Source organism: Archocentrus centrarchus, chromosome 6 (assembly GCF_007364275.1).
Source record: "Archocentrus centrarchus isolate MPI-CPG fArcCen1 chromosome 6, fArcCen1, whole genome shotgun sequence".
Lineage (NCBI taxonomy): Eukaryota > Metazoa > Chordata > Actinopteri > Cichliformes > Cichlidae > Archocentrus > Archocentrus centrarchus.
The window spans coordinates 7,778,291-7,805,542 of NC_044351.1; the positions used below are offsets into that span (position 1 = coordinate 7,778,291).

At 41.2% G+C, this 27,252-nt stretch overlaps 1 protein-coding gene across 1 annotated transcript in view; it reads right to left on the reverse strand.

The window, feature by feature from the left end:
* cftr (CF transmembrane conductance regulator) overlaps positions 1-27,252 on the reverse strand; it is a 52,873-nt gene that overhangs the window by 4,945 nt on the left and 20,676 nt on the right. The window contains exons 10-26 of the mRNA XM_030732235.1: positions 26,981-27,157; positions 26,217-26,408; positions 21,989-22,083; positions 21,370-21,456; positions 20,229-20,985; positions 19,942-20,073; positions 19,816-19,853; positions 17,797-18,083; positions 17,524-17,603; positions 17,107-17,257; positions 12,083-12,310; positions 10,080-10,180; positions 8,271-8,498; positions 6,409-6,564; positions 5,249-5,338; positions 4,675-4,847; positions 3,246-3,351 (exon numbers count right to left, since the gene is read on the reverse strand). Of these exons, the coding sequence (XP_030588095.1) occupies positions 3,246-3,351; positions 4,675-4,847; positions 5,249-5,338; positions 6,409-6,564; positions 8,271-8,498; positions 10,080-10,180; positions 12,083-12,310; positions 17,107-17,257; positions 17,524-17,603; positions 17,797-18,083; positions 19,816-19,853; positions 19,942-20,073; positions 20,229-20,985; positions 21,370-21,456; positions 21,989-22,083; positions 26,217-26,408; positions 26,981-27,157 (3,078 nt within the window). The remainder of the gene's footprint in view (positions 1-3,245; positions 3,352-4,674; positions 4,848-5,248; positions 5,339-6,408; positions 6,565-8,270; positions 8,499-10,079; positions 10,181-12,082; positions 12,311-17,106; positions 17,258-17,523; positions 17,604-17,796; positions 18,084-19,815; positions 19,854-19,941; positions 20,074-20,228; positions 20,986-21,369; positions 21,457-21,988; positions 22,084-26,216; positions 26,409-26,980; positions 27,158-27,252) is intronic.

Sequence of the window (27,252 nt, forward strand, 5' to 3'; positions counted from 1 at the left end):
AATTCCCATACAGCACTAGGGTAAAAGCTGTTTTTCAGTCTGTTTGTCCTGGATGTGATGGATCTGAAGCATTTTCCAGACGATATGAACTGATACAAAGCAGCAAGTTCAGCCTTAGAGCCCAACCTTTTCTCCTGTAATACACATGGAATATGTAGAAAAGTTAATGTTGAGATGGCAGAGTCACGCCCTTCTGGTGCTCTTGTCACGCAGCAGAAGGGCATGGTTCGAGACCAGCTAGTTTGCAGGGCCGGAGTTGAACCCATTTTTCGGCTGAGCACAGAGTGCTTCCGCGGTGGAAAACCCGCCTAACGGTTCAAATAAAGGCACCGGCTCTGGAACCCTGTTGGTGGGAAAGAGGCTAGTGTCACCATGCACTACCCCTGTGTCATCATTTACTTCAGACCACTTCGTCAATGTCACCAAGCACTATCCAAAGTCATCAAATACTTCACTGCGCTTCAAAAAGAAATAAAGTGTGCTCCTCTCTTCACCCGAGTGTCCAGAACATACGGCCGCAAATCTGATGATACGATTACAAAATCGATCATCGACCTGCGACCTAGGGTGTCCTGGTGCCATGTGCACTTATGGACATCCTTATGTTCGAACATGGTGTTCATTATGGACAAACTGTGGTTTGCACAGAAGTCCAATAACAAAACACCATTTGGGTTCAGATCGGGCAGGCCATTCCTCCCAGTTACACCCCTTCCAGGTCTCACTGTGATTGCCCACATGAGCGTTTAAGTCTACCAGCAAGACCATGGAGTCACCAGATGGAGAACTCTCCAGCACCCCACCCAGCGACTCCAAAAAGGGTGGGTACTCTGAACTGTCATTCGGCGCATAAGCGCAAACAACAGTCAGGACCCATTCCCCAGCTCGAAGGCACAGGGAAACTACCCTCTCGTCCACTGGTGAAAACTCTGACGTACAGGCAGCAAGCCGGGGGGGATACAAGAATACCCACCCCAGCTCGCCGCCTCTCACCGAGGGCAACTCCAGACTGGAACAGAGTCCAGCCCTTCTCCAGGAGACTGGTTCCAGAGCCCAGGCCATGTGTTGAGGTGAGCCCAACTATATCTAGCTGGTATCTCTCAACCTCACGCACTAACTCAGGCTCCTTCCCCACCACAGAGGTGACATTCCATGTCCCAATAGCCAGTCTTGATAGCCGGGGATTGGTCCGCCAGGGCCTCCGCCCTCGGCCACCGCCTGACACACACTGCACCTGACCCCTACGACGCCTCCTCCGGGTGGGTGGGCCTACAGGAGGGTGGGCCCATGTAACCTCTTCGGGCTGCACCCGGCCGAGCACCACGGGCGAATGCCCGGCCACCAGACGCTCTCCCTCGAGCTCCCTCCCCAGGCCTGGCTCCAGAGTGGGGCACTGGTAACCCTATCCCAGGCAGGGTAAACTGTTCCCTTGCTGTTACGAACATAGGGGTCTTCTGAACCGCTCTTTGTCTGGACCCTCACCCAGGACCAGTTTGCCATGGGAGACCCTACCAGGGGGACAAGCCCCCGGTCGACATAGCTCTTGGGATCACTGGGAGACACAAACTCCTCCACCATGATAAGGTGGCGATTCACGGAGGAGAATCGTCACCTTATCGGCGATCTGGGGCAGTGCCATTGGATTGGCAGACAGGGGTGGTGGTCCCCATCTTTAAGAAGGGAGACCGGAGGGTGTGCTCCAACTTTCGGGGGATCACACTGGAAAGGAGGGTCCGTCCGTTAGTCGAACCTCAGATCCAGGAGGAACAATGCGGTTTTTGTCCTGGTCGCGGAACGCTGGACCAGCTCTTTATCCTCTCAAGGATATTCGAGTGTGCGTGGGAGTTTGCCCAACCAGTCTACATGTGCTGTGTGGACTTGGAGAAGGCATTCGACCGTGTCCCTCAGGGTATCCTTTGGGATGTCCTGCGAGAGTATGGGGTGTCTGGCCCGTTGTTGCAGGCCATTCAATCTCTGTACAACCGCAGTGAGAGCTTGGTCCGTATAGCGGTAATAAGTCTGATTCATTTCCTGTGGGTGTTGGACTCCGTCAGGGCTGCCCTTTGTCACCGATTCTGTTCATAATTTTTATGGACAGAATTTCTAGGCATAGCCAGGTGGCAGAAGGCTTCTTCCCTGGTGGCCTCAGAGTCTCATCTCTGCTCTTTGCAGATGACATGGTCCTGTTGGCTTCATCAGAGGGTGGCCTCCAGCTCGCAGTGGAACGGTTTGCAGCCGAGTGTGAAGCGGCCGGCATGAGAATCAGCACCTCTAAGTCTGAGGCCATGGTCCTCAGCCGGAAAAGGGTGGAGTGCCCTCTCCGGCTCAGGAACGAGTTCGTGCCCCAAGTGGAGGAGTTCAAGTATCTCGGGGTCTTGTTCACGAGTGACGGGAGAAGGGAGCGGGAGATCAACAGACTGATCGGGGCTGCTTCTGCAGTGATGTGGACGCTGCACTGGTCTGTCGTGGTGAAGAGGGAGCTTAGTGTAAAAGTAAAGCTCTCGATTTACTGGTCGATCTACGTTCCTACCCTCACCTATGGTCACGAGCTTTGGGTAGTGACTGAAAGAATAAGATCGCGAATACAAGTGGCAGAACTGAGTTTCCTTCGAAGGGTGGCTGGCCTCTCCCTTAGAGATAAGGTGAGGAGTGCAGCCATCCGGGAGGGGCTCAGAGTAGAGCCGCTGCTCCTCTACATCGAAAGGAGCCAGCTGAGGTGGCTCGGGCATCCGATGAGGATGCCTCCTGGCCGCCTCTTGGGTGAGGTGTTCCGGGCATGTCCCACCGGGAGGAGGCCCCATGGTAGACCCAGGACACGCTGGAGAGATTATATCTCTCGGCTGGACTGGGAACGCCTTGGGGTCCCTCCGGATGAGCTGGAGGAGGTGGCTGGGGAGAGGGAAGCCTGGGCTTCTTTGCTTAGGCTCCTACCCCCACGACCCGGCCCCGGATAAGCGGAAGAGAATGGATGGATGGATGGACTTGCGCTGTTGAAGGAGTCCCACAAATTTGCTCCTTCGGTCCAAAAAATAAACTTCTTGGAGACTTCCCAAGGGAGGACGGAGTTTAGAGGGTGCACATGACTGCTATAGATAGTCATCAAAGGCCAGCTTAAAGTGTGCTACTTGAGTAACTTCTCCAAACACTTGAGGTTTGAAATGCTGATGAAAGCTTGCACTGTGAATTGTCTATGACTGCAACTCATTATTGTCAGAAATATAATCTAAACTTAGACCAAGACTTACCAGGAATGACTGGCACTCTGTCAGTGGCTCCACCCTGTGTTCTGACATGATGACAGTGCAGCTCGAAAACACCTGTTTCAGTGTCTTCCTCAGGACCTTAAGTGTTCTGCTCACACACACACACACACACACACACACACACACACACACACACACACACACACACACACACACACACACACACACACACACACACACACACACACACACACACACAGAGTCATCAAAGGCTCTCCCTCCACTGCTAACGCATTAGTTTAACCTGAGGCAAATTCTGCAGAGCGTTAAGCTGGACTGCTCATTATAAGCTTCATTTACTACCATGACTCCCTTCTGCACATATGGTTACACACACACACACACACACACATGGCCAGAATTACTGTAAGCATTGTGGATTGTCACCATATGCAGTGACAGGAACATGTTGGATTTGCATGACTAGCGCTGCAATGTGACTTCACCTTACTGCTTGGCTTTAATAGGTAGAACACCACAAACAATATACAAACTCTTTCAGGAGGCAGCTGTGTTTAAGCTTGTGTTAGGAAAGCAGATTCACAGCAAAAAACGATTTTACTAACTTCTAATGAAAGCTGCTTTCAGCTGCTCCCTTGTCACAAGGGGTCGCCACAGCAGGTAGCTCTGCAAGTTTGCTTCAGCAGAGTTTTACTCTGGATGCCCTTCCTGATGCATCCCCCAATATCAAATGTCACCCCTGATAAAAACGCAAAGACCAAAAAAGTCTGAAGTGTCTTCAGCTGTGTCTGCAACTGGATATAATCCTCACCTTAAGGATATGTTATTTCTATAAGATATAGATCCAAGAGCAGAAAAAAATGAATGAATGTTTAGAGCAATAGGAAAATATGAATAAAAAATGAATATAATATCGCAGTGCAAAATTTATGACTAGCTAATAAAGTAGCTAATATGTTTTAGTCCAGTAAAATGGACTTTACTGGAATGCTATTTTTTTTTAATCCTTGGCCTCGATTAAAGTGGGTTTACATCAGTCACAGTTCCAAATATTTCTTGTTTATCTTAAACTGGCTCTTTATCCAGCTCCTCTGTCCACTGACTGACTAAATCAAGCCATTTCACCTCCTTCTCGTTTAAGGCAACTTTCTTCTGACTGATGGCCCCAATCAGAGCTGTGTGTCTGAGATGATCATAATAAAATTTCCTTTATTACATAACTCTTACAGATCCAAAAGTAGAAAAAACTGCCTAAAACTCAGTGTTTAGAGCAGTCTGAAGTGTGAGCTTTAGGGTCACACAGATTACTTGCATAGAGACTGACCTCATTATTTAAAACATCATAAAAGCACATTTAAACTCCATATATTGGTATACTGGTATTTAAAAAAATATTATTTATATATTTAAATGTTATTTAAATATAGTTATTATTGTTTTTAATACTCACATAGGGTCGAGGTAGGCAGAAGGCTCATCCAGCAGCAGGATACGGGCCCTACTGAGGATGGAACGGGCGAGACAAACCAACTGTTTGTGTCCATTGCTCAGCACGCTGCCTCCGTACTCCAGCTGAAAGTCTAGCTTGTCTGGGAACTGCTCAATCACAGACTTCAGACCCACCTGAGACAAGACAGATTTTACTTTTACTGAAAGTTGCTGTGCTGTGGGGTCACGTTCATTTACCCACTTAGCTGCTTGGCTTTATCAGGCTGATTCTGACTCTGCAGGACACGGTTGGTATACTTTATCTTTTGTTTGATAAATGCTTTCCATACTATTTTTACTTAAATTTGTCATTTTTAAATGTAGTAGCGACTTCATGACATCAGTGTTTAAATGCTGGTAAAATTGCATAGCAGTGAAGCGACTGGCATAAAGGGAAAAAAAACAAATCATGCATGTAAAATTGTCTCTAATTACCAAAAGAATGAGGTTTATTATCTCTAATTGATTGATAAAATAGAAAACAGACTAATTGGCCAATCATAACACCAATTATGAGAAAAAATAAAAACTGTCACCTCCTCAGCCACTTTCCACAACTCTGCATCACTGTAATTCCCATGTGGGTCCAGGTTCATCCGGAAAGTTCCAGTCAGGATAAAGACTTTCTGTTCAACAAAGACCAGAGACTTTAACAGTTAAATGTCAACAGACTGGTCTAAAAAGATATCTTATAAAAAGTCCAAGAACAAAAACTTTCAAAAGAAATTTAAAAATAAATCTCTTTTTAATTTTAGTAAGTATAAGAATTTTTTTTAGTTTTATTCTAGAATCTTATCTTGTTCTTTCTCCTTATGAAAAGACCTAACTACACCACAGCCTTACTACTACTATTGTGCTGGAGGAATTTGTGTGCTCCAGCAGTTCTGGGAACTATGTTGTCAGGGGCAATTTGCCTATGGTAGGGTCTCTCAAGGCAAATTTGTTCTTGGTGAAGGGCCAGGCTAAGTGCAATTCTTGGGATGCTTATGGATGAAAAAACTATGCACCACAGAACCTTGCGTAACCCTAACCTTAGGGTTACCAAGCCCCACTTTGGAGCCAAGTCCAGGGGAGGAGCTTGTTGGCAAGTGTCTGGTAGTCAGGCCCTGGGTACTTGGAACATCACCTGTCTGGCAGGAAGCCTCTGCGCTGACTGTTCAAAGTATCTGGCATTCTTGGGGTCCCTGAGTGGGGTGCTGGAAGGTACACCATCTGGTGACTCCACTGTCCTGCAGGGGGACTTCAGTGCTCATGTGGCCAATGACAGTATGATCTGGAGGGGTAAGACTGAGGGAAACAGCCTGCCTGACCTGAACCCAAATGATTTTGTTGTTAGACTTCTGTGCTAACCACAGTTTGTCCATAACAAACACCATGTTCCATAAGTCCATAAATGCACATGGGACCAGGACAGCCATTTTATTCAGGTGTGTTGGATCAGGGACACATCTAAAACCTGCAGGACACTGGCTCTCGAGGCCTGTAGTTGAAGACCCCTGCCCTAGACCAAAGGTCAATGACTAATTTTATATTTACATTGCAGAGTAAAGCAGACCCAGATAAGTGGTAGAATGGATGGATGGATGGATGGATGGATGGATGGATGGATGGATGCATGGATGGATGGATGGATGGATGGATGGATGGATGTCTGAAACTGCATTAAATATCAGAAGCTAATTACTCATAGATATACCTGTGGCACCACACCAAAGGCCTTCCTCCATGTTAGCAATGAGACAGAATTCCAGGAAACACCATCAATCAAGATGTCTCCTTCTGTGGAGGTAAGACGCAGCAGAGCAGACAGCAGGGTGCTCTTCCCTGAACCTGTTCGACCCAGCAGACCAACCTGCATGCAATCATAAAATAAACATTTTAATGTTAAATACTGGCAATTTTGTGGATGGATTTAGCTTTTGTGGTCAGCAACAATTCCCACATTCATCACGAGGCTATAGAGTGTTTAATAGGATGAAGCTAAAGTGCTTTGAAGGTAAATATGTTGCAAAATGTGAGAAGCTGTAAAATGAAATGTGAGTGCGTAGAAAAAAATTGAACTTGTATTTTGAAATTTTCACTTATAAAAATTTTTCACACGTTTTAAATTTAGTTACAGGAAGAAAATAAAAAAATCACAAATGCATAGACTGATATTTATACTATTAAACATTCATACCAACACTTGGTATAAATCCCAGAACTCAACAGATAAAGGCTTTAAGGACGTACCTGACAACAAGTAACTGATAAGAAGCCATTAGAAGTCGACATGCTTTTAAAAAAAGAACATTAAAATTTGACTGCCACCAGTGGTTTATTCTTTGTTCAATTTGTTGTTCATTATATTGTATTATTTGCTTTAATGCAAGTAGGCAAATAGTGTGTGTCTAAGACTGATGCTAGCGCAGTGTTTGGGTCCAGTTCCAGCCATCAGAGCCTGAAGACTTGAAATGCACTTTTAAAATAATACAGTAACACATTTAAAGCATTTCTTAAAATTACTGTATGATATAGATATACTGTAGCTAAATATTTAAAATTGATCTTCTTTAGTTAACATAAAGTAGGCAATATGGCATAAGCACCAAGGTTAGAGGTGCTTTGCACTGTTGTCTCACAGCAAGAAGGTCCTGGGTTCAAATTCGCCTTGTCTGTGACCTTTCTCCCCCAGGATTCATAATGACGAAGTCATACTGATTATAATTACTGCCAGAAACAAAGGTAGGGGCGGAGGGGCAGGCAGTCAGATATTGCATGTATTCTCTTTTCCACTGAAAGCTATTTGGCCGCTCATTACTCTAATTTAAAATCATAAGGCACTTTCATTTTCAGCACATGTCATAACACCATTATTTTCATCCTACACGCTCCCTCACGGCTGTGAGGGAGCGTGTAGGATGATTCATCATTAGTACATTGTTTTGCCTTTGTTATTGTTTGGCCTGGTTTATACCCTTGCTTGTACTTTGGCTCTAGAGAGAAATAACATTTTGCTCATTTGAAAATTAATAAATGAGCACAAAAACTTGATTCCTCGCCCAGATTCTTCTAATTTGTAACTTGAAACTATAGTCAGTTCTTGCTCACTTAGGGAGGAAACAAGCTAGACACACAACAATGATATTATCACCTTTTGTCAGTTTGTTAGCAAACAGTCAACATTCAGTCCCCTGAGCTCTGTTTAATCTCCCTCATAGCTGCTAATTATGTTGCCCGTTGATGAATTGAAACATTCAGCAGAGTTCAGCAAAACTCCAACCAACCCCTTTAACACAGTAAATCAATTCAGTGTTAATATAAAAATTGTTCATACAGCATCAGCTGGAAATAAAAGACAAGAAATGTGTTCACATGTAGCCATCCCTGTTCCACATTTTTCCTTCTGGCAAGTATATCAACTCACTCTAACCTTTCTATGATCTTGCTATGACTCTTTAATTGCTTTGTTACCTGCTGCTAATTATTCTTTTGTTTGATAAGCTTAATTAAGCAGGGGTAACATACTCTCCCCTGCCAAGATCCACACACACCATTTACCCATCACTCAGGACTTACGCTCTGTCCCCCGTCCACAGAGAAGGAGACATTGTTGAGGATGGCACGTCCAGCCTCTGTGTATTTCACTGTGAGGCCCTGGACGTCCAGCTGGCCACGATTGGGCCAGTTGTCCTGTGCATGGGGGTTGTTGATGACGAGGTCAGGGCCTTTACCACAAGATGTCCCTGATCCAGGGTCCTCTGATGGCAGGTCAATGAATTTGAAAACCCGATTCACTGACCGCATCTGATAGGAGGAGAGATACAGTGTGAGCAGATGACTTGTTTTGTGGTTTTTGTAAGAAAACAAACAAAAAACAAACAAAGAAAATTTTTCAGATAAACTAGAAGGATCATTTCATATTTGATATGACTTTTTTCATTAAGTGAAAGACGGGCTGTCTTCTTACCTCTAGAGAACCTGACATTCTGCAGATAAATGGTTTTCTTAATGAGCAAAGAAAATGTGCTTATCTGAAGTTACTTTAGTCGCTATTTTAGTATCACTGAAAATATAATTCAGTGGGAGTCACACACACAAATACCTTCACGCTGTGCTGAACAGAGCTAACTTTACACACTACCACCACCTTTTTTCGAGCCTGTGTGCATACGGAACAGAATGTCCTACATTATGATAAGCTTTATGAGATTCAATAACCACAATGTGGCAAAAAAAAAAAAATGATGGACAGGTGCAAACCTTCAAAAAGACCAATCAAAGCTGAATTACAGGCAGTTCAGCCTGCTCATTCTTTTTTGGCCGCAACACCCCTGCAACACCTTTCAATACCGGTAAGCCACGGAAACACAACAAAGTGCTGTTACACAGAACAAAAATGGCCCTTAGTATCTTGATCTGCTGCTGACTGCCTTTTCAGTGGTGTGCACAAACCACCCTAAAGTATAATGGGCAGCAGCTTTTACAACAAAACACCAAAACAAGTGCTTTTCCCTATTTGCTTAAGTTAAACTTTATGTACATTGTCCCAATTTACAACAACAGCCATCACAAGGCACTTTAAATTGTAAGGCACAGACCCTAAAACACTATAATGAGAAGCCAAACACATTTTTTTCAGCAAATAAAATTATATTGTTGATCAAATAGCCAAAAACAACAGGAAAATGTATAAACTTCAGTTAACTAAGGTAATGCAAACTTCTTGCCTTAACGTTATGTGGACTAATTGTGCTTATGACCATAGTCACCTCCAAAGGCACATTTTGGGCCAGGAAAAACCCTGCTTCACTAAGAACACAGAAATAAAATCTACTGTCTCACTAACCTACTGCTGAGAATTTATTTGGCAAATGCTTTTCTCTTAATAATGAGATCCAAACCTCTTACAAACATGTTATACTGTAAGGCAAAGACCACACAAAATTTAGATGCTGCAGAAACCTGACCTTCCAACAATCTACACTGAGCAAGCACTTGGTGACAATGAAGGGGGGAACTTCCCTATTAAAAGGAAGAAAGCTCAAGCAGTGCCAGGCTCAGACCAGCTGGGATGAGGGGAAATAGAAGAAAGAAAAGAAAAACATAGAGAAAGGTTTGTTTGAGAAAGTTTATTTCCCTATTCAACAGGGAAACTTTAAGTAATATAGGTGACAGGGTATGTTTTGTGAGGGGGCATTGTGCATATTGTAGGGGTCACCACAGAGTAATGAACTGGAAGCCAGTATCATCAGCAGTGAAAAGAACTAACAGCAAAAACTTGGTTTGAAATGCAGATTTTTATGTGTGTGTGTGTATGTATGTGTATGTGTGCGCGTGTGTGTGTGTGTGTGTGTGTGTGTGTGTGAGAGAGAGAGTGCCACATACCATCCCGTCTACAGCGATGCTGGTAATGACAGCCCACTGGAAAACCCCACAGATGAGTATAGCTAGGGCCACAATAATGCCAATCTGTCCTGGTTGGTCCCCTGTAGAGTGCACACAAACACACACACACACACACAAACACAAACACAGTCAGTGCTGTCCAATCAAAACTGCTCTCTCTGATGTCAGACCCACATTCAGGTATTGTAGCACTGCTACTGGCTCCATTGGAAACTAATGAGCTGTGTAATGACCCATTAATGTGCTCTCAATATAAACTGAGCCTATGACGCAACAACACATGTTTTTAATGTGTGTGTACCTGCATTCCTATTCACCAAGAAAACACCTGCCTCCTTTTTGTACAAGACATTTTATCCAGGGGCATTTGAAGAGTTCTGATGAGTTTTCACAGGCAAACTGTTCTGTTCTTGTCATCGTCTGAACTCTACACACTGCAGCCTACAGATAACACTGGGCGTTCATCACTTGTTAGGCTCAGTGGACAAAGTGCTTACAAACCGACATACTGGAATTTCAAAATATTTCAAAATTATCCCTAATCACCATTCAATTACGATCATTACACATTTCTGACTTTATGACCTTTTGTCATTTGGTTGTTCATATGCAGCAGCTCCTTTGCTTATAACCACAAAAATACTCTCTACGTCTGCATTTGTGACTCCTGAGTTCATCCCAGACATCCTTCAGCAAAATGGTCAAAGTCCTGCAGTGATTTGGGTTATGAGCATAGACAGTATAAAACTTGGACGTAGCCACTGTCCAAGCTGTGAAGCCTCGAGCTGAGCATTATGAATGACAAGTCATTAGCCAATTAGCATACACTAGATAATCCTCCTCTCTGACTCTTAGAATGACCATGATTTACAAGCTGAGCTAAATCTTGCCTTCAATGAGTCAAAACAAGTGACTAGGTTAGGGGAGAGATCAGACTGAAGCCTTTTTGCAACCAGAGGCATTGCCCTTATGTGGGCATTACAAAGAATGCAGGTTTAAGGCACTTCCATATTGGCTTTATTTTTCACACCTGGAAGCTACATCCATCTTTCATACTGAGTATGGCTAAAATTAGGAATGCCTTAGGGTCTATGTGTCAGTCCTAAAATAGGATGTGGGATTTGTGTGGATTCTGCTCCCACGCTCATTTCTTTACACCTCAACTTTGAATGGTAGTGCCTGGCTTACGGAAGTCTGTCCCAATCAAAGATCAATTGCTGTAAGAGCTGTAAGACTCAACTTCACTTTCATAAAAGAGGCAGCAAAAGAAAGAAGAGTTTGACAAAAGTGAGAAAAATTGTAAAGCTTCCTGGTTAAGTTCTGAATATATGTTACTGTAACTTGATTCCAGCTACTGGTGGGAGAGAAGATGTTTTTTTCCCCAAATATGACATCATCACAATGTCAATCCAGACTAACAAACAGTGTAACAAAAAAAAAAAAAAAAAAAAAAAAAGAACCTTGATTGGACTTTCAGGTGTGAAAAAGCCAAAAATATTTAAGCTGAACTTCATGTATGAAATCTACAGTACTTCTCCACAAATGCTTTACTGGCAACAACCAGGCAACGGCCTTCTAACACAGTTCCTTGAATGGCCTCTCAAGGCTGGCTCCAAAAGCAGGTCAATCCTGACATTCTCCCACATTAACATGCCTACTGCTCATTTTCCCTTTTTTAACAACTATACTAATGGTAATTTATTTAAAATACATTCATTTGGATTAAGTCTTACAATTAGTGGCATGGCTAGTAGTTATCAGGTACCTATGTCTTAGCTTTGCTCCCTCCTAGCTTATAGATGCAGTTTGCTAACCAAGCTTATTGCTGATATGTTAGCCCTCAACCCTTTGGTCTAAATATGGACACTTATGGGAGCAAAGGTTTAAAATGTGGAGTCCATTAATAATGGTGGAAGTCACAGTGGCTACTCCCCTCTTTTATATACAGTTCATGGTGCACATGCAGTTATGTCATTACTCACTGTTGGTTCCTGTTGCAATGAAGGCAGCAGTGGTAAAGAACACAGTGAAGAGCATGTCACAGCGGAAGAGAAACCATCGCAGAACAGACAGGTAGTGGAACCAGGTGGCCGTATGAGTGTTCAGCGCCTTGTGGAAGAGTGTCTCAAAGTAGGTCTGACGCTCAAATGCCCGAATTGTCCATAAACCCTTTAGTGAGAGGATGAGATGGGAGAAGATCGGGGTACGAGCTGCAGGAAAAGAAAGGGAAAAGACTTTAAATTCTTAATTCAATTAAATTTTAATTCAATTTTATTTGTATAGTGCCAAATCCCAACAGTCGCCTCAAGGCGCTATGTATTGTGGGTAAAGACCCTACAATAATACAGAAAAAGCCCAACAGTCAAAACGACCCCCCTGTGAGCAAACACTTGGCAACAGTGGGAAGGAAAAACTCCCTTTTAACAGGAAGAAACCTCCAGCAGAACCAGGCTCAGGGAGGGGCAGGCATCTGCCGCAACCGGTTGGGGCTGAGGGGAGAGAGAAAGGACAAAAGGCATGCTGTGGAAGAGAGACAGAGATTAATAATAACTAATGATTAAATACAGAGTGAAGCAGGGGCGGAGCTTCTGGAGGGGCTGGGAGGGTGGCACGCCCCCGGCCCGGGGCTAGCGGGGGCCCGGATGGGAGAGAGGAGAGGAGAATAAGATTTCAGGTAGCCAGGCCTCTGTCACGTCCGAGGCGAGGTGGAGAAGGAGGGCCCTGTCTTGATTATATCGCAATATGCATGGCTCAATGTGCACAGTATACAACCCACTATACATCACCCATCATTCATGTTTTACACGGGGGTTTTAAAGGTTGACACAGTCAGGACTGAGTCATGGTTGCTCAAAACTTTACAAGACCGTCTGACTTTAGTGATGTAGTAGGTGTAAAATATTGAATAAGATGTTGACTGGCTTTATTTTCACTCTAATGGCCCTTTCACACTGGATGCGTTGCGTAAAAACGACATGAAAAAATTTCGAATCTTTCGGATGTGAACTTGTCGTGTAACCTATATACACACCGGACGCGCTGCGTTTTTGTGAATAAATCAGAGCGCTGCATTTAGCAACATGTGAGTTTATAGCTCAAAACGCGCACTGATGTACTGAATATACAGTGATGTGGGAACAGTAAACTCGTACTATTTTACCTCAGACACACAGCTACATGCTGTTCTGAGTCAGTCGGCTCTCTGAAATTATTCTCTGCCTCCTCACATGTGATCCCAACTCTGTCAACAACAACTGTCCACTGATGATATGAAATGTGCGCGAAAGCATCAAATATTAAATCCATTGTAAATAAAATGAAAAAATGCTAACAAAATATTACAAAATGTAATTTAATTTCAGTGTCTAGTGCCTTTTAGGTAGGTACCATTTCTGAACTAGTAAACTACAATACATATAAATTCATCAAATGAGGATCAAACAGGATAAGTTACACTTTAAACTGGTTTAAAAGCAAAAGTTGGAGCCTTTATGCTTACAGTAATGGCTTTAAGACTCAGAATCCAAGTCTGACTAACAAACAGAATATAATTTCCACTGTATTTTGTCCCGGTGAATCGAGAGAAACACCAGGATGGGGTTAGAGGAAATCCCAGCTCAGCTCATTTGTCTGACCCCAGTGAGCTCTCAGCAGCTCCGGAAAGATCTTGCCGTCATCACTGAAACACACATTCAGCGAGAGAATCGAGAGCAGAGCAGAGAGGTCCAAAAAAAATGGTGGCAACTTCGTCAGCAGTCCAGTGACCGGTTTCCTCATCTTCTGACTGTAAAAACCCGCTCTCTTCTGCTGTGGCGGCCTTTTATTTCAATTACATTTTTTTATATAGCACCAGATCACAACAAACAGTCATCCAAGGTGCTTTATATTGTAAGGTAAAGGCCACACAATAATACAGAGAAAACCCCAACAATCAGGCAACCCCCTATGAGCAAACATTTGGCAACAGCGGGAAGGAAAAGCTCCCTTTTAACAGGAAGAAACCTCCAGCAGAACCAGGCTCAGGGAGGGAGGGGCAGACTATTTGGGGATGAGGGGAGGGAGACAGAACAAAAGACACACTGTGGACAGAGATTAATAATTACGAATTTTAACATGCAGTTCTTCAACTTATGACTTAAATTTATATGTATCATATTGGACTGTAAATCTCTATATTATGTATTAATTGTGAATATTTTTAAACCATTACATTCATATTACACAGATGTTTGTGTCCAAAGTGACTTTGTGGTTGTGGATGACTTTGAACACAACTGTGTTCAATGAGAAAATATACTGTTGCTCTCTTAATAAAACTGTGTAAAGAGGGACTGTGTTTCTGGAAAGGCAATGATTTAGTTTCTGTGTGTGTGTGTGTACTGTATGCCTCCGTCCCCACCAACTAAGTTATAAGATTGGTATGATTTGTCTGTTAGCAGGACTATGCAAAGAGTTTGACCAAAACAGGAATTGTTTCAACATAGAAGTGATTAGCTACATTCTCATAAATAAATATCCCACTGAAATAAGAAAAATTGAGCTACATCATTTTGATGGTCTCAAGACAATGTAACAAACTAATAGGGGTGAATTTTCCACTTGGCTGAGATATACAGTTTCAGAGTGCTGCTGTCTTTCAGGCTTTCAAAACCACAAATGAATTTCTAACCAGGCCAAATAAAACTCAGACTGCGTTATGTAATTGACAGCTGCCACTAGCGACACAGTACTGAGGAAAATGTACACTACTGTAATATTAGGTCAACAAACTGATCTTTACTGGAGCAACCCGCTTATTACAAGACTCTGGAGATCTGGAAGTCTAGTAAATAAAGAAATTCTTCTTAATTATTACTATAGTAATAACTAGTCTATGAGAGACACCACTTCAGCGTTTAAAAATCTGCACTAAACTAAATCTTTTAGTTATATAACAGGTAGACTTGTTTTTAATGATACTGCCCTGCATCATATGTAGTATACTGCCAAAAATCTTTAATGATGTCTTGAGAAGCTAAAAAAAAAACAACTAAATATGAAAATATGAGTAGTTAAATGTGTCAAAGCATTGAAAATGTTTTGATCTTGATTGAAGAGTTAAAGTTTCTTTCCCTCTGAGGCACCCTGTCCTCTAATTCAACCCTTCCTCTGTTATATTGTCATGTTTCAGTGACTTTTGGCCTCTAAGCCCTGAGCCATCTGCCAGCTCTGCCCACTGACTGTGGCCTCTTCTCAGAGGAAGAGTCCCTCTTCCTCTTTTCTCAGCATTGGTTTTCCTATTATGTTTTCACCTTTAATGTTTTCACTACTTACTTTCATTATTGGATTCTTTCCTGAACCTTTTTCTCCCCTTAAAAATTAAAATAAAAACACATCTTTAGGATTAAAGTCTCTATGAGTTAGAGCTAAAGGACACCCAGAAGTATGCGTAACAATATATCAAAAACAAGTCAGTAAGAACCATTTAAATATTACCATGGTGCTTTATATAGAAGGAATTTCAGACAGATGCCTGGAATTAATTTTTTATAGAAAAAATACCGTACAATCTATACACTAAACTAGAGGTATCATTATGATGTAATCTTTGTGTGGGTGTTATTTGGCTGGACAGCAAACAGGAAATAGGGTAATTTAAAGGGTGTAGAGGAGGGGAAAAGGAGGTGGGAGAGTGATAGGATGATATGGCCAGAGTTTCGAATGCTAAGTTCATCCTCTGTCCAAGTATTCCCTGTGATGTGTATGATGTCAGTGAAAATGGATGCTTTTGCATCCAGTTTTCAATAAATTCCCTGCTCAAAAGTTTTTGTCTCTTGCGCCGATTTCTTCTTTTAGCATTGTGAAGCTCTACTTAGAACCTTCTTAAGATCCAATAGCGCAAAATGCAAATTCTTGCAATTTTTTAACTGGACTTAAGATTTTGATCAAGAGTTTATTTGCTTCTACAAGAAGATCTCTATAAGTTCTCTATAGGCTACTCTTATTAAAGTTTGTCTCTCTTTTATTTATTCATTCATTTTGATTATTGTTCACACAATATGACTGCCAGGTCTGACAGGCAGGAAGGAAAGAGTAAGAAGAAGAGAGAGAGAAGAAAAAAGGAGAACACAAAAGAAAAAAGGGGATATATATATATATATATATATATATATATATATATATATATATATATATATATATATATATATATACACACACACACACACACACACACACGTACGGTACACACATACATATACATGCATACATACACACACACACACACACACACACACACACACACACACACAATCTTGCTGGGTTATGCTGCAATGTATGTGTGCATGTTTCTGTCATGACACGTACTCAGTAATGAGGGCAACAATGCCCCCCGTAATCTAGAGGCAAACAGGGAAAGACCCAGGGGACCCGGGCCATGTGCAGCCCACAAGGGGCTCACAAGACCTGCAGTCACTCACCCCGATGATAACTGCGTGCATACCCCAGAGGAGGAAGGAGAGAGACTCTAGACCAGAGGTCTCAAACTCCAGGCCTCGAGGGCCGGTGTCCTGTAGGTTTTAGATGCGTCTCTGCTTCAACACACGCAGGACACCGGCCCTCGAGGCCTGGAGTTTGAGACCCGTGCTCTAGATGGAGCCCCCACGGCCAAAGGGCAGGAGCCCCAGAGAGCCAGAGGCAATGAGCAGCCCCCCCCCCCCCCCCCCAGCAGGACCCCCCCCACACGCCAAAGGGGCCTTATTAACCTTTTTCTTTGAAAGGCATCTAAATGAATTATTAAACTACAGAACTAAATTTCCTCTTTTCTTTTATTATTTATTTATTATATTTATATATATTTATATTTATATTTATATATTTATATTTATTTATTTATTTATTTTACCTTTCTACATTTTACATTTACTGCTGCAGTCACTTAAACATATCCATTATGGCAGCAAGGTCTTCTGCTGAAAATTTTTCATATTGCAACACCACTAATGGGCAACAGCTTTCTGACTCTCACCTTCAGCCTCCAGTACTTTAAGTTGCTGCCCAGTTCGTAGGAAGTACTTCCTGAGTAAAACATAGATAAAAGCCAATGGAAGAGCAGCAATGAAGATGTATGGCCGCATGATGGAAACAGTGAAGATGGCACCTGCGACGATCAATGACACCTGGCGTGGAGAAAAATATGTTTAGAGCAGACTTATTGTATTTTTTTTTCAGTTGAGTTTAGTTACAAAGAGAGTTTGCCTGTTAATTTGATTGTCTGTATTTTATTCATTTCAGTCTTTTCTGCCCTTAAGTTGCATATTTATTTTTGTGTCATTTGTTTACATACTTATTCTGGTTATTCAATTTATAGTGAAGAAGAAGGGAATATTTGTCAGTGTATGCATCATCACCACCATCATCATCATCCATTGTATTGGTTAAATACCTGTATGAGGTCAAAAAGCACCAGTGGCAGCATGTCATCTATGATGGCCATGTCCTTGGTGAATCTGTTCATGATCCTGGCTGGAAGAGGACACACAAAGTAGGAAAAACTCTTTCTAGTAAAGGAAGACTTCAGTATTCAGTATTGCTACAGCCTTTCAGGTAAACACAGGTGAATACAGGGATGGTGTACCATGAAACATTCATTTAGTGACATTATCTAGGCCAAAGAGTAAAAAGCTGTTTTATTGAGAAAATAAAAAGAGAAAAGCACCTGTTTTCATAGTGTTTAACACAGACATGGGGGCGCGGAGCACAGAACTAAGCATCTGCTCATGCAGTCTTTTGGACACAGTGAGCAATGTGTGCACTAAAGGGAGACCCCTGAAGAATCCCAGGGCCAGTATACTGTCAGCATGGGCTACAAAGATGTAGCTGATGTAATAAGCACTGTTAGGTGTGAGAATAACACCAGTATGGACAGGGGGCGATGATGTATTGGGATGCTGCTCATCGATGTTGTTAGGTGGTCCAGGCTTAGCAGCGTCCTTCTGGCTCAAACTGGTGGATTAGAGCATAGGACAATAAAGATTACATGGACCGATTCTCCATTATAGAACAGATCAAAAAACTGCAGAACATAATCAGCTGTGAAAGCTAGCTGCTGATTTGATCACAGTTTGATAAAATTAAAGCAAAATTTAGTGTTTCCCTAACTGTTACCTCTAAATATAAATTACTGATTTTAATAAAATAGATATTTTTGGTTATTCTCATTAATATAAATAAATAAAGTAGCAGTTAAATCAGTTCATGATAGAGAAATATACAGATAAACCTTCGGTAGCTTTCATCTCATTTTACATGAATTAGCTAATTAATTGTCCGTCACTGTAACCTAAAGGTGGAAGGCTTGTAACTAACATGTATAATAGAGCACACAGGTACATTTGAACAAACAGTCACATTTAAAAACAGTCACTAATAAAATGAGAGCATAAAGAAATAATCGAGACATAAACACAAGAAATACACTTCTCAATGCAAGAGCTGAAATTGTTTGGGATAGGAAGTGTCTTCTTGGGTTTTATGAGTCATTTTATTAACCATATTAGATTATGATAGCTGATGTTATTTACCGCCAAAAATTGCACTGCCAAGAGTATAGTCTAGTTTTTACAGTCAGATATTCAAAGTGAAGACAGTGCGAGCAACTCAAACTTTGTTGGGAATATGTTGAGTCTTTTCAAAGGTCCTCATTTCTGATCAATAAAAGGGTCTTTGTTGGGATTTTTTTTTTCAATTTAATTCAATTCAGTGTTATTTCTATAGCATCAAACAACAACAGTCACCTCAAGGCACTTTATATAGCAAGGTATAAAGACCCTACAATAAAATGCCAATAATTCCGGATGATTCCTTATGAGCAAGCACTTGGAAACAGTGGGAGGGAAAACTCCCTTTTTTAAAATAACTGTAAAGGCTTTAGTGATCTGGGTACTGAGTACCTCAAGGAGGTCTTTTTTGACTCTAGTGAATTCAGACTTAGTGATTCAGCTTTGTTTAAAATTACTGTTAACTGTAATTTCCCCATTGTGGGATCAGTAAAGTATCATCATCATCATCATCATCACATGTGTAAAACTATTAAATTACAAATAAATGTTTTATAGTTGTCAATAAAAGTACTCACAGAGATTGAAGTTTATTTACAGCAAATATTCTCAATCTTTTGGGGGAAAGGGACACCTTACACTGCTGTTATAGCATCTACAAGTATGCGAGGATACTCTTGGAGCCAAGTGACACAGAGTTTGTCATCAGAGAATTTTTGATCCATGTGGATGTCTACTGTATGTGTTAATTTTCTGACACTACACTACAGTGCACCAACCATGCATGTGTTGTTCAGGCAGACTCCAATCAATGTGCACCTGCAGCTGTAAAGACCCCCTTTATAAGACTTAGCCTCTAACAAAGAGTTCAGACTTTCTGTTTGATAATCCCAAACGGAGCAACGGACACAAAACGCTTATTTTATTGCCATAAGTTGGTCCCACTTGTAAAATCACAAATGTAATTGTTAATGATATAGCACAATTTTATAATTCACAGCAAATTATTTTGATGACCTCTTGGCTGTAGATTCTGAGCGCACAGTGGGTCACACTATTTAAACACTATTTAAACTGAACATTCATAAACAGTTCAGAGCATATCAACTGATAATCCAGTGACAAAGTGAGGCATCTGCATTTTTTTTGTCTCAAGCAACACGAAATGTGACACTTACTCAGTAATGAAGAAAATACCGATGACTGAACCAGCAACCTATTTGTGAAAAAAAAACAAAACAAAACATGTTTTGTTAATCAAATTTACACAAAAATACAAAACACTTAAAAGTTGTGATGTTTACCTCAAAGGCAAAGACAATGATGATGAAAATGAGGACGTAGACTAAGTTCTTGTTGGTGTTTACATAACGTAGGTAAGTGTTCCATGAGGTAGTTTCAAAGACATTTCTGTCACGTTCATCTGCAAAGCATTGCTGTGAAGAAGCACAACAAACTTCAGTTCCTTGACTTTAGTACACAACACAATTTGTGAAGATACCTTTAAAATTAGGTTGAAAGCAGATTTTTACATAATTAAAAAAAAAGAGATTTCAGTGATATATCAGTGTAATATGTTAAAAAGCCTTACCTCCATGTCTTCCTCATCCACATCTTCACTAATGTCATAAACACCATCCTTGGACAGGCGGCGGGCGTAAATGTCCAGGTCAGTTGCAAGATCGTACTGCGGTGTGATGGACAGCTTCTTACTGAAAGATGACTGCATCTGCTCTCTGCGCTCAGGCCCCCGGGCACTGGTGATGAACTCCAGGACAGACTGACGCCGCTTCCCACTGAGATGCTGAAACTCATCATGGTACAGGTTACTCCTCGGAAGTGCCTCCTCTATTTGTTCATCCTCAGGTACTACAGAGAATCTTCTCTCTGGGAGTTCATCAACTCTGTCTTCCACTGTCATGTTTCCAGTCTGTTGAGAGCTCCCAATGAAGGAGAACTTGCGGGCAGCTGCCAGAGGATTAAGGATCAGGGACTGCTTGCGTTTGTCAGAGCTGCCATCACCTACAGAATGGCTTTGAGGTGGCGCATGTCGGAAGGACTGGCGAATTGGCTCTGGGCCTCGGAAACCAGCGGTTTCATCCACTGAAACCCTGCGAAGAGTTTCTGTGAGAATGGATCCACGCCGCTCTGCGTTGATATTGTCATAAGCTTCAAGACCGAGTAACAGGGAGCTGAAGTCTGGACGCTTGGCCTGCAGTTCTAAAAAGGTGCCATAGAAGTAACAGTCTCCATTGTGAAGCAGAAGGATTTTGTCTGCACGTTTGAGATGCTCCAACTTGCTGGTGACCACGACACGAGTCTTGGAGGCCATAAGTTTGCAGATGCAGCTGTTTGAGGATAAAAATCTTTACTTTAAAAAAAAAAGCCTGACTAAAGAAACTATAATTAACAATCTAGCGGTATGTGTGCATTAACATAAATCTATTTAGACATTTTACTACACTTTAAGTTTAAAAGCAATTTTGTCTGTTTTTCCAAAATTAAAGCTAGCCAAAGACCAACAAAGCATAATCATTTTGTTCTCTAAAAAAATAAAAATACATCAATCCTTTTCCTGAAAAGGTTACGTTGTGATAAAGCAGCCTTGACTCACCGCAGTCAACACAAGAGATTCTGATACAGCACGAGATAACCTTTACTTTGAAATCAAATATTTTAGCCTAACCACCCCCATCTCCTCTACATGAAAGACTCTCTGTTATGATACTCACTTTTCAAAGATCTCTTTCTCTGTAGCGATGTCCAGGTGGGTGAAAGGTGCATCCAGGAGATAGAGGTCTGCATCTTTATACACCGCCCTGAGAGGGAAACACACATACTGAGTCAGGCACAAAAAGGAAGATAAAGAAAATGTCAATCTTTACAGTGATAGCAAAAGTAAAAACAAACAAACAAAAAAAATCTGTGAATCAATGGCTGCAAATTAATGGCAGCACATTAAATCAATAAATAATGCAGGGGAACATGAGAGCTTCTGAGAGTTGCAATCTACAGAGATTTAAAAGAGCAATAAAGCTCGGGCTGCAAAAGCCAAAGAAACCATAAAAAACAAAGCTTCTGGACAGTGTATGGTGTGAGATTTACTATTATTGCTGGGCACAGAAGCATTATTTAGTTAGTTTTAACATATTATTATTATGTAACCTGTTTATTGTGTAATTTGTTGCTGTGAAAGTGCTACAGTGGTCTTGAATTTAGAAACAAACACACTCATGTTGATATGAAAACAAAGACCAAAATTCTCACTAATGAGCAGTCCTTGTCTGTGTTGACAGATACATAAGAGTGAATGAGGCATGCTGACAGATGCTCAGGTGTGGCAGAATGTACCTGGCCAGGCAGAGGCGCGCTCTTTGACCCCCACTGAGAGTCCCCCCTCCATCGACGAGATACGTCTTGTCTTTCTCAGGTAGCAAAGTGAAGTCCTTAAGCGGAAAACAGGGACAGAGTGGATATAACACATAAGCTCTGTAGATAAATACCTCAATTTCTATGTTTTTACCCTCTAGTTTCAGTTTTTTGTTTAGTGCAGGGTTATAAATTCATAGGGCACATGTGCTAAACTCAAGGCCTGTGGGCAAAATTCAGCCTTAGTTTAGGTCAGTAGATTAGTCACAGGCTGTAAGTTTACCAAATCGTTACAAAAAATGACAAAAAAAATTCTGTCTGGCCCTTGATGTGATTATTTTTTTTTCCAGTGTGGCCATTTAGTTAAACTGTTTGACACCCTTGTTGTAAAGCGGGCAAACATGAACAAGTCAATGATCTTCTTCACATAGCTAACAGATGTGAGCCAGAGACTCCATTATTTTATTGAAAGTGTGTTGGGCAAAAAAAAAGAAATATGTCAAGAACAAACAGATGCATCTTTAAGTGACTTTACCTCATTTTCAAAGTAATCCTGCCTGAGTATTTTCAAAAATCTAAACAAGGAGCACAAATCACATGAAGAGGGCACAGATGGCACATGAACACTGTCACAAGTAGACATGATACAGGATACATATGTATGATGCATACATATGATGGTAACTGATAATGACAGCAACCGGAATGAAGTGTCAATCATGATTAAACTGTCCTACCTTTTAAACGGCACCTTCCACGGTCCAGATAGGAGAGCATAGGATCAAATTAACAGATTGTTTGAAACAACTTTGTTAAATAAAGCAGCACAGTTAAAAAAAAAAACAACTTTTGGCTATCAAAAACCTCCTGCAGGGTTTAAAGTGGGAAGACCACTCACTGTTGGTCTGGGGCTTCAGGCCTACTAAACACTCCATCTCTGTCTGGAGCGATCCACTTTAGCTGTCACCTCTGTCTGTCAGGTTTGTAGTCCTATGTGTGAGTCAGTGTTAAAATAGGTCATTTTAATCTTCAAATGTCTAAAATATTTACTTAGTTATAATTGAAATAATTTATTGACAGTTCTGGTCATTGACAGTTCACACCACATTTGATGTGTCTCCTCAAAGAGAAAATAAAGGCTGAAATTTACAGATGCCAGTATTGTTTTGTTTTTGTCAAAACTACCAAAGCACTATCAGTGCTACAGGAAATGGAACGGCATAGTGTGTGTGTGTGTGTGTGTGTGTGTGTGTGTGTGTGGTGTTATCTAGTGTTCCTTCCAGATGATGCCATGGAGACATTCAGCAAATCAGAAAGTACAGCCACACCAAACCTCTGAGTCCATGTATGAGCAAAAACTGATATTTTACTTTCATACATACAACTTTTAAGTTGTGCTTTTTTTTTTTTTTTAACTCATCCCCTTAAATCTGATGGCTTACTCTTCCAGCTTGTTGTGAGCTAAAAAGGCTTGTACTGCATCCCATTGACATAATGTGAGATTTCCACAGCAACAGAGGAGACATTATTCTGCTGAGGGCCTGTCCCTCAACACTGAGGCTTTATGAGAGAATATGTGTGCCAGAGTTAGAGACAGGTAGAGAAGTTTGCAAGTATGCATGTATTTGTGTGTGCGGGACACATAATTGTTGTAAATGTGAACTGAGGAAATCTGAACCTTTTTGACGCCCTGCAGTGGCTCCACACAGGCAGCTTAGCAGAGAGAATCAGTTCAGTGAATAGGAAAAGATTTCAAAAAGAAGCTGGCAAAGATTTTACTTGGGAAAACTGCTGCTGGATTTTTTTTTTTTTTTAGAAATTTGTCACATTTTCATTTGACTAATGTTGCCACACTTTTAGTGACTCAACATATGATCTATTCATTATAGGGTGAGCAGGTGTGGGGCAACACCATGTTTGTGTAGGACAGAGTGGGACACATCAACAAGAGAGGTAATCTGAAACTTTCATATTTAACTTACAATAAATTGTGCATCTTATCGGATTGTCATTTAGCATGTTAAGGCAAAAGCTTATATTTTGAGCCTTTTTGCTGAGTAAATACTATAAAGATAAAGGAAGCTTAAGTTTTTTTTTTTTATGCACTAGTTTTTACATACTCTCATATTCTGTGGTAACCATTTGGGGGATTTCAGTTGGATGTATCTATAGATTGGCATATCACTTTTGAGTCATAACTAGTGATTTTTCCAATTATGACACATATACTGTGTGACTTCACACCATATTTCCCCCCTGTTTGACACTAACCAATAACACTAGTAAAAAAGACAAAAACTCTAGTTCTCAGAATATACTGCAACTTCATTTTCTTTGTGGTAGTTTCTATCATACTCAACAAAATATGTAAAGCTTGTGATTTTTGGTGATGGCATCAGACAGACTTTCCTTCTTCCCACTATAATAAAAAGCCTTCCTTTCAAATATGCATTGTGTAAAAGCCAAACTTTAGAAATGTGCATGCACTGCAGGACCAGTCAAAATGTGGAGCATTGTCTCAAGATGTAGAACAGGAAGACAAGGAATAAAAAGGCTGTGCAATCCCACATAAAGAGGGACATCTGGTTACTCACTTCACTTCACTGACACTTTGTACTTTTTTCTCCTCTGACAATAGCACTTGTGCTCAATTCTTGTTATTTGCCAGTAACAAGTTTTCTTGGTGGTTCAGAAGCATGAAAATATCCAGAGAGCCTGTCAAAATGCTGCTGCATGTCCACATCTATTATTATCCACATTCTCAGAAAGCTCTGAATACCAGGATTTTCTTGAAATATGGCTAAAAAAACCCACGTCTACACAAATTGTCATTCATGAGTTGTGAATCTGGCTCATTAACTGACCAAAACTAAACCAGCTTGTTTAGATATATTTTGCTCACAACTCGCGTATCTGATGTAGTCTATCTAGCTTTTCCAAAAATGTGCACACTCATTTAAATACGGGCGTGCACCATATTTGTATTTAGGTATGAGCCCATTGTTCATCGACTGCTTATGAAAAGAAAAAAACAAAATACAAAACTGATCTAAACTTCAGTCACTGTGTACTTCTGCATAGCTTCCAGTGTAGCTGCTATTTTTAGGAAATCATATTCTGGCCACTAGTGTGCTTTGATTTCACTCTGAACCTCAAACATGTGTAGAGAGCTGGATCCCCCCCGCTTGACTCTGAGGACTCTGGAAGAGTCTAAAGTTTTCGAGTCTGAAGCTGAACATCAGGATCTCTATGAGAATATCCCCAAACTGCAAACGTCTTCATTAAGGAAAAAAAAAAGTCCCATCCACCCGAGCACTGTTTTGAAAATATCTCTGTCCTCATGAAAGCACAAAAAACCAAAAACCAAAACAATGTCAAATGCTGGCAAGAGAAAGCCTAAAGCAACAGATGGTAATATATGCTGGCCAATCATAACTCTAAAAACAATAACAGTGCACACAGTTGCAAAACAAAATGTTCATTTTCCTTGTCCACACATAAAACACAGAAATGGAGCTGCTCCATTTTCAGTGGCCTGAAACACAGTTTATGTGTGGATGAGATGTCAAAATGTATAGAAAAGGTTAAGTTTACCAAAAACACCCATGTATGTGTGGACAGGCCCTTTTGGTGCATTCCATTTTTTAGTCAGAAGTCGGAATGTCCAAGCTCCTAGTCGGAATTGTCAACTAGAATGCCTCCCCGAGTCAGACTTCCAACTCAGAAAGTCGGAGCAGCCACCACCAACTCTTACTGAACTAGCCACGATGCAGCAGCTAATAAAACTTTAAATTTGTGCTGCCACTGTTTTCTATTTGTGACTCAGTAAATGAGCCATAAGCAGAGAACTGATCAGGCTCTATCCATGAACTTGCTACAGCGGCATTTTTACGCACAAAAAAACAAAACAAAACAAAAAAAAAAGCGCTGTGCTGTATTGCTAGTGATGCATGAATGGCTCTAACAAGCAAAACAAATCTTGTTATCTTGTTTTTCCTTGCTTTTCCAACTTTACTACCAGAACTTGTTCAACTCGGGAGTGATGTCACTCCTAGCTCCGACATCCTACTTCCGAGTCAAACCTACAGACCTGACAGGATCTGCATTCTGCATGAACAGCTACAGCCTCGAGAATCATAATTCCACGTTTGCAAAACAAAACGGATGCAAAGAAGAAGGCAGAGAAAGAGAATGAAAAACGCAAAGGTACCTCTTCCAGCTGGCAGGCTTGGATAACAGAAGTGTAGCGGTATTCGTCATAGGTCAGGCCAAACAGGATGTTGTCACGTATTGTCCCCGGCATGATCCAAGAAGTCTGCGGTGAGAAGGAAATGCGACCACTGTGTCTAATTTGACCCTCTGTCGGCACCAACTCTCCCAGGATCATCATGAGCAGGGAACTCTGGAGGAAACAGGGAAAGTGTGGTCATACTTCAGTCTGCATCGATACAGTATTCTCAACTTCACCAACACGGAATGAGTCAGCATATTGCCTTTCAATGCTCAAGGAGGTTTTTCATTAAACATTTACACTGAATAGATTACAGATTCTGCATAGTGACTATTAGAGCCAAAGCAATATAGACCAATACTAATATTTGTTTATTTAAAAATCCAATTTATCAGCCAAAAAATTTTTTTTCCTTTCAGGAACATAAACAGATAGATTTCCCTAGCATTTATTTTGTGTTATTTTTGAGCCCTTACTAAGACATTATGGCAACTTACGGATTACTCGTTTACTCTTGTTCCAAACGTGGTGCCAAGAGGGACACTGCAAACATAGTTGAGGGTTGTTTCTTCCATCTTTTCTTTAATTTTCATTTATGGGCCGATAAACCAAAATGATTTGCCAAAACTGATAATATCAGCAAATAGCTAATATTGGCTGATAATTTTGAACAGCAGATATATCAGTCGGTCTCTAGGGATTATAAGTGCTCTAACCAAAATTTAATTTGAATGAAATCCTACCTTCCCTGAGCCTGTGGATCCAGCCACAGCGAGCATCCGGCCTTTCTCCAGGTGTAGGCTGATGTTTCTGAGGACAGGTGTGACATAGAGATTGGTGAAGAAGAGTCCTGGGTCACTGCTCAGGTGTCCATTTGCTTTGCTCTCCTGCTGAATCTTCTCAAACAAATCACCAATGTGCTGCAAAAGGAGTTCATAGGCAGTTACTAAATGCAATGATATACATGTGGTAAAACATAAATTGCCATTTACCTATATGTAGACAATATCAGCAT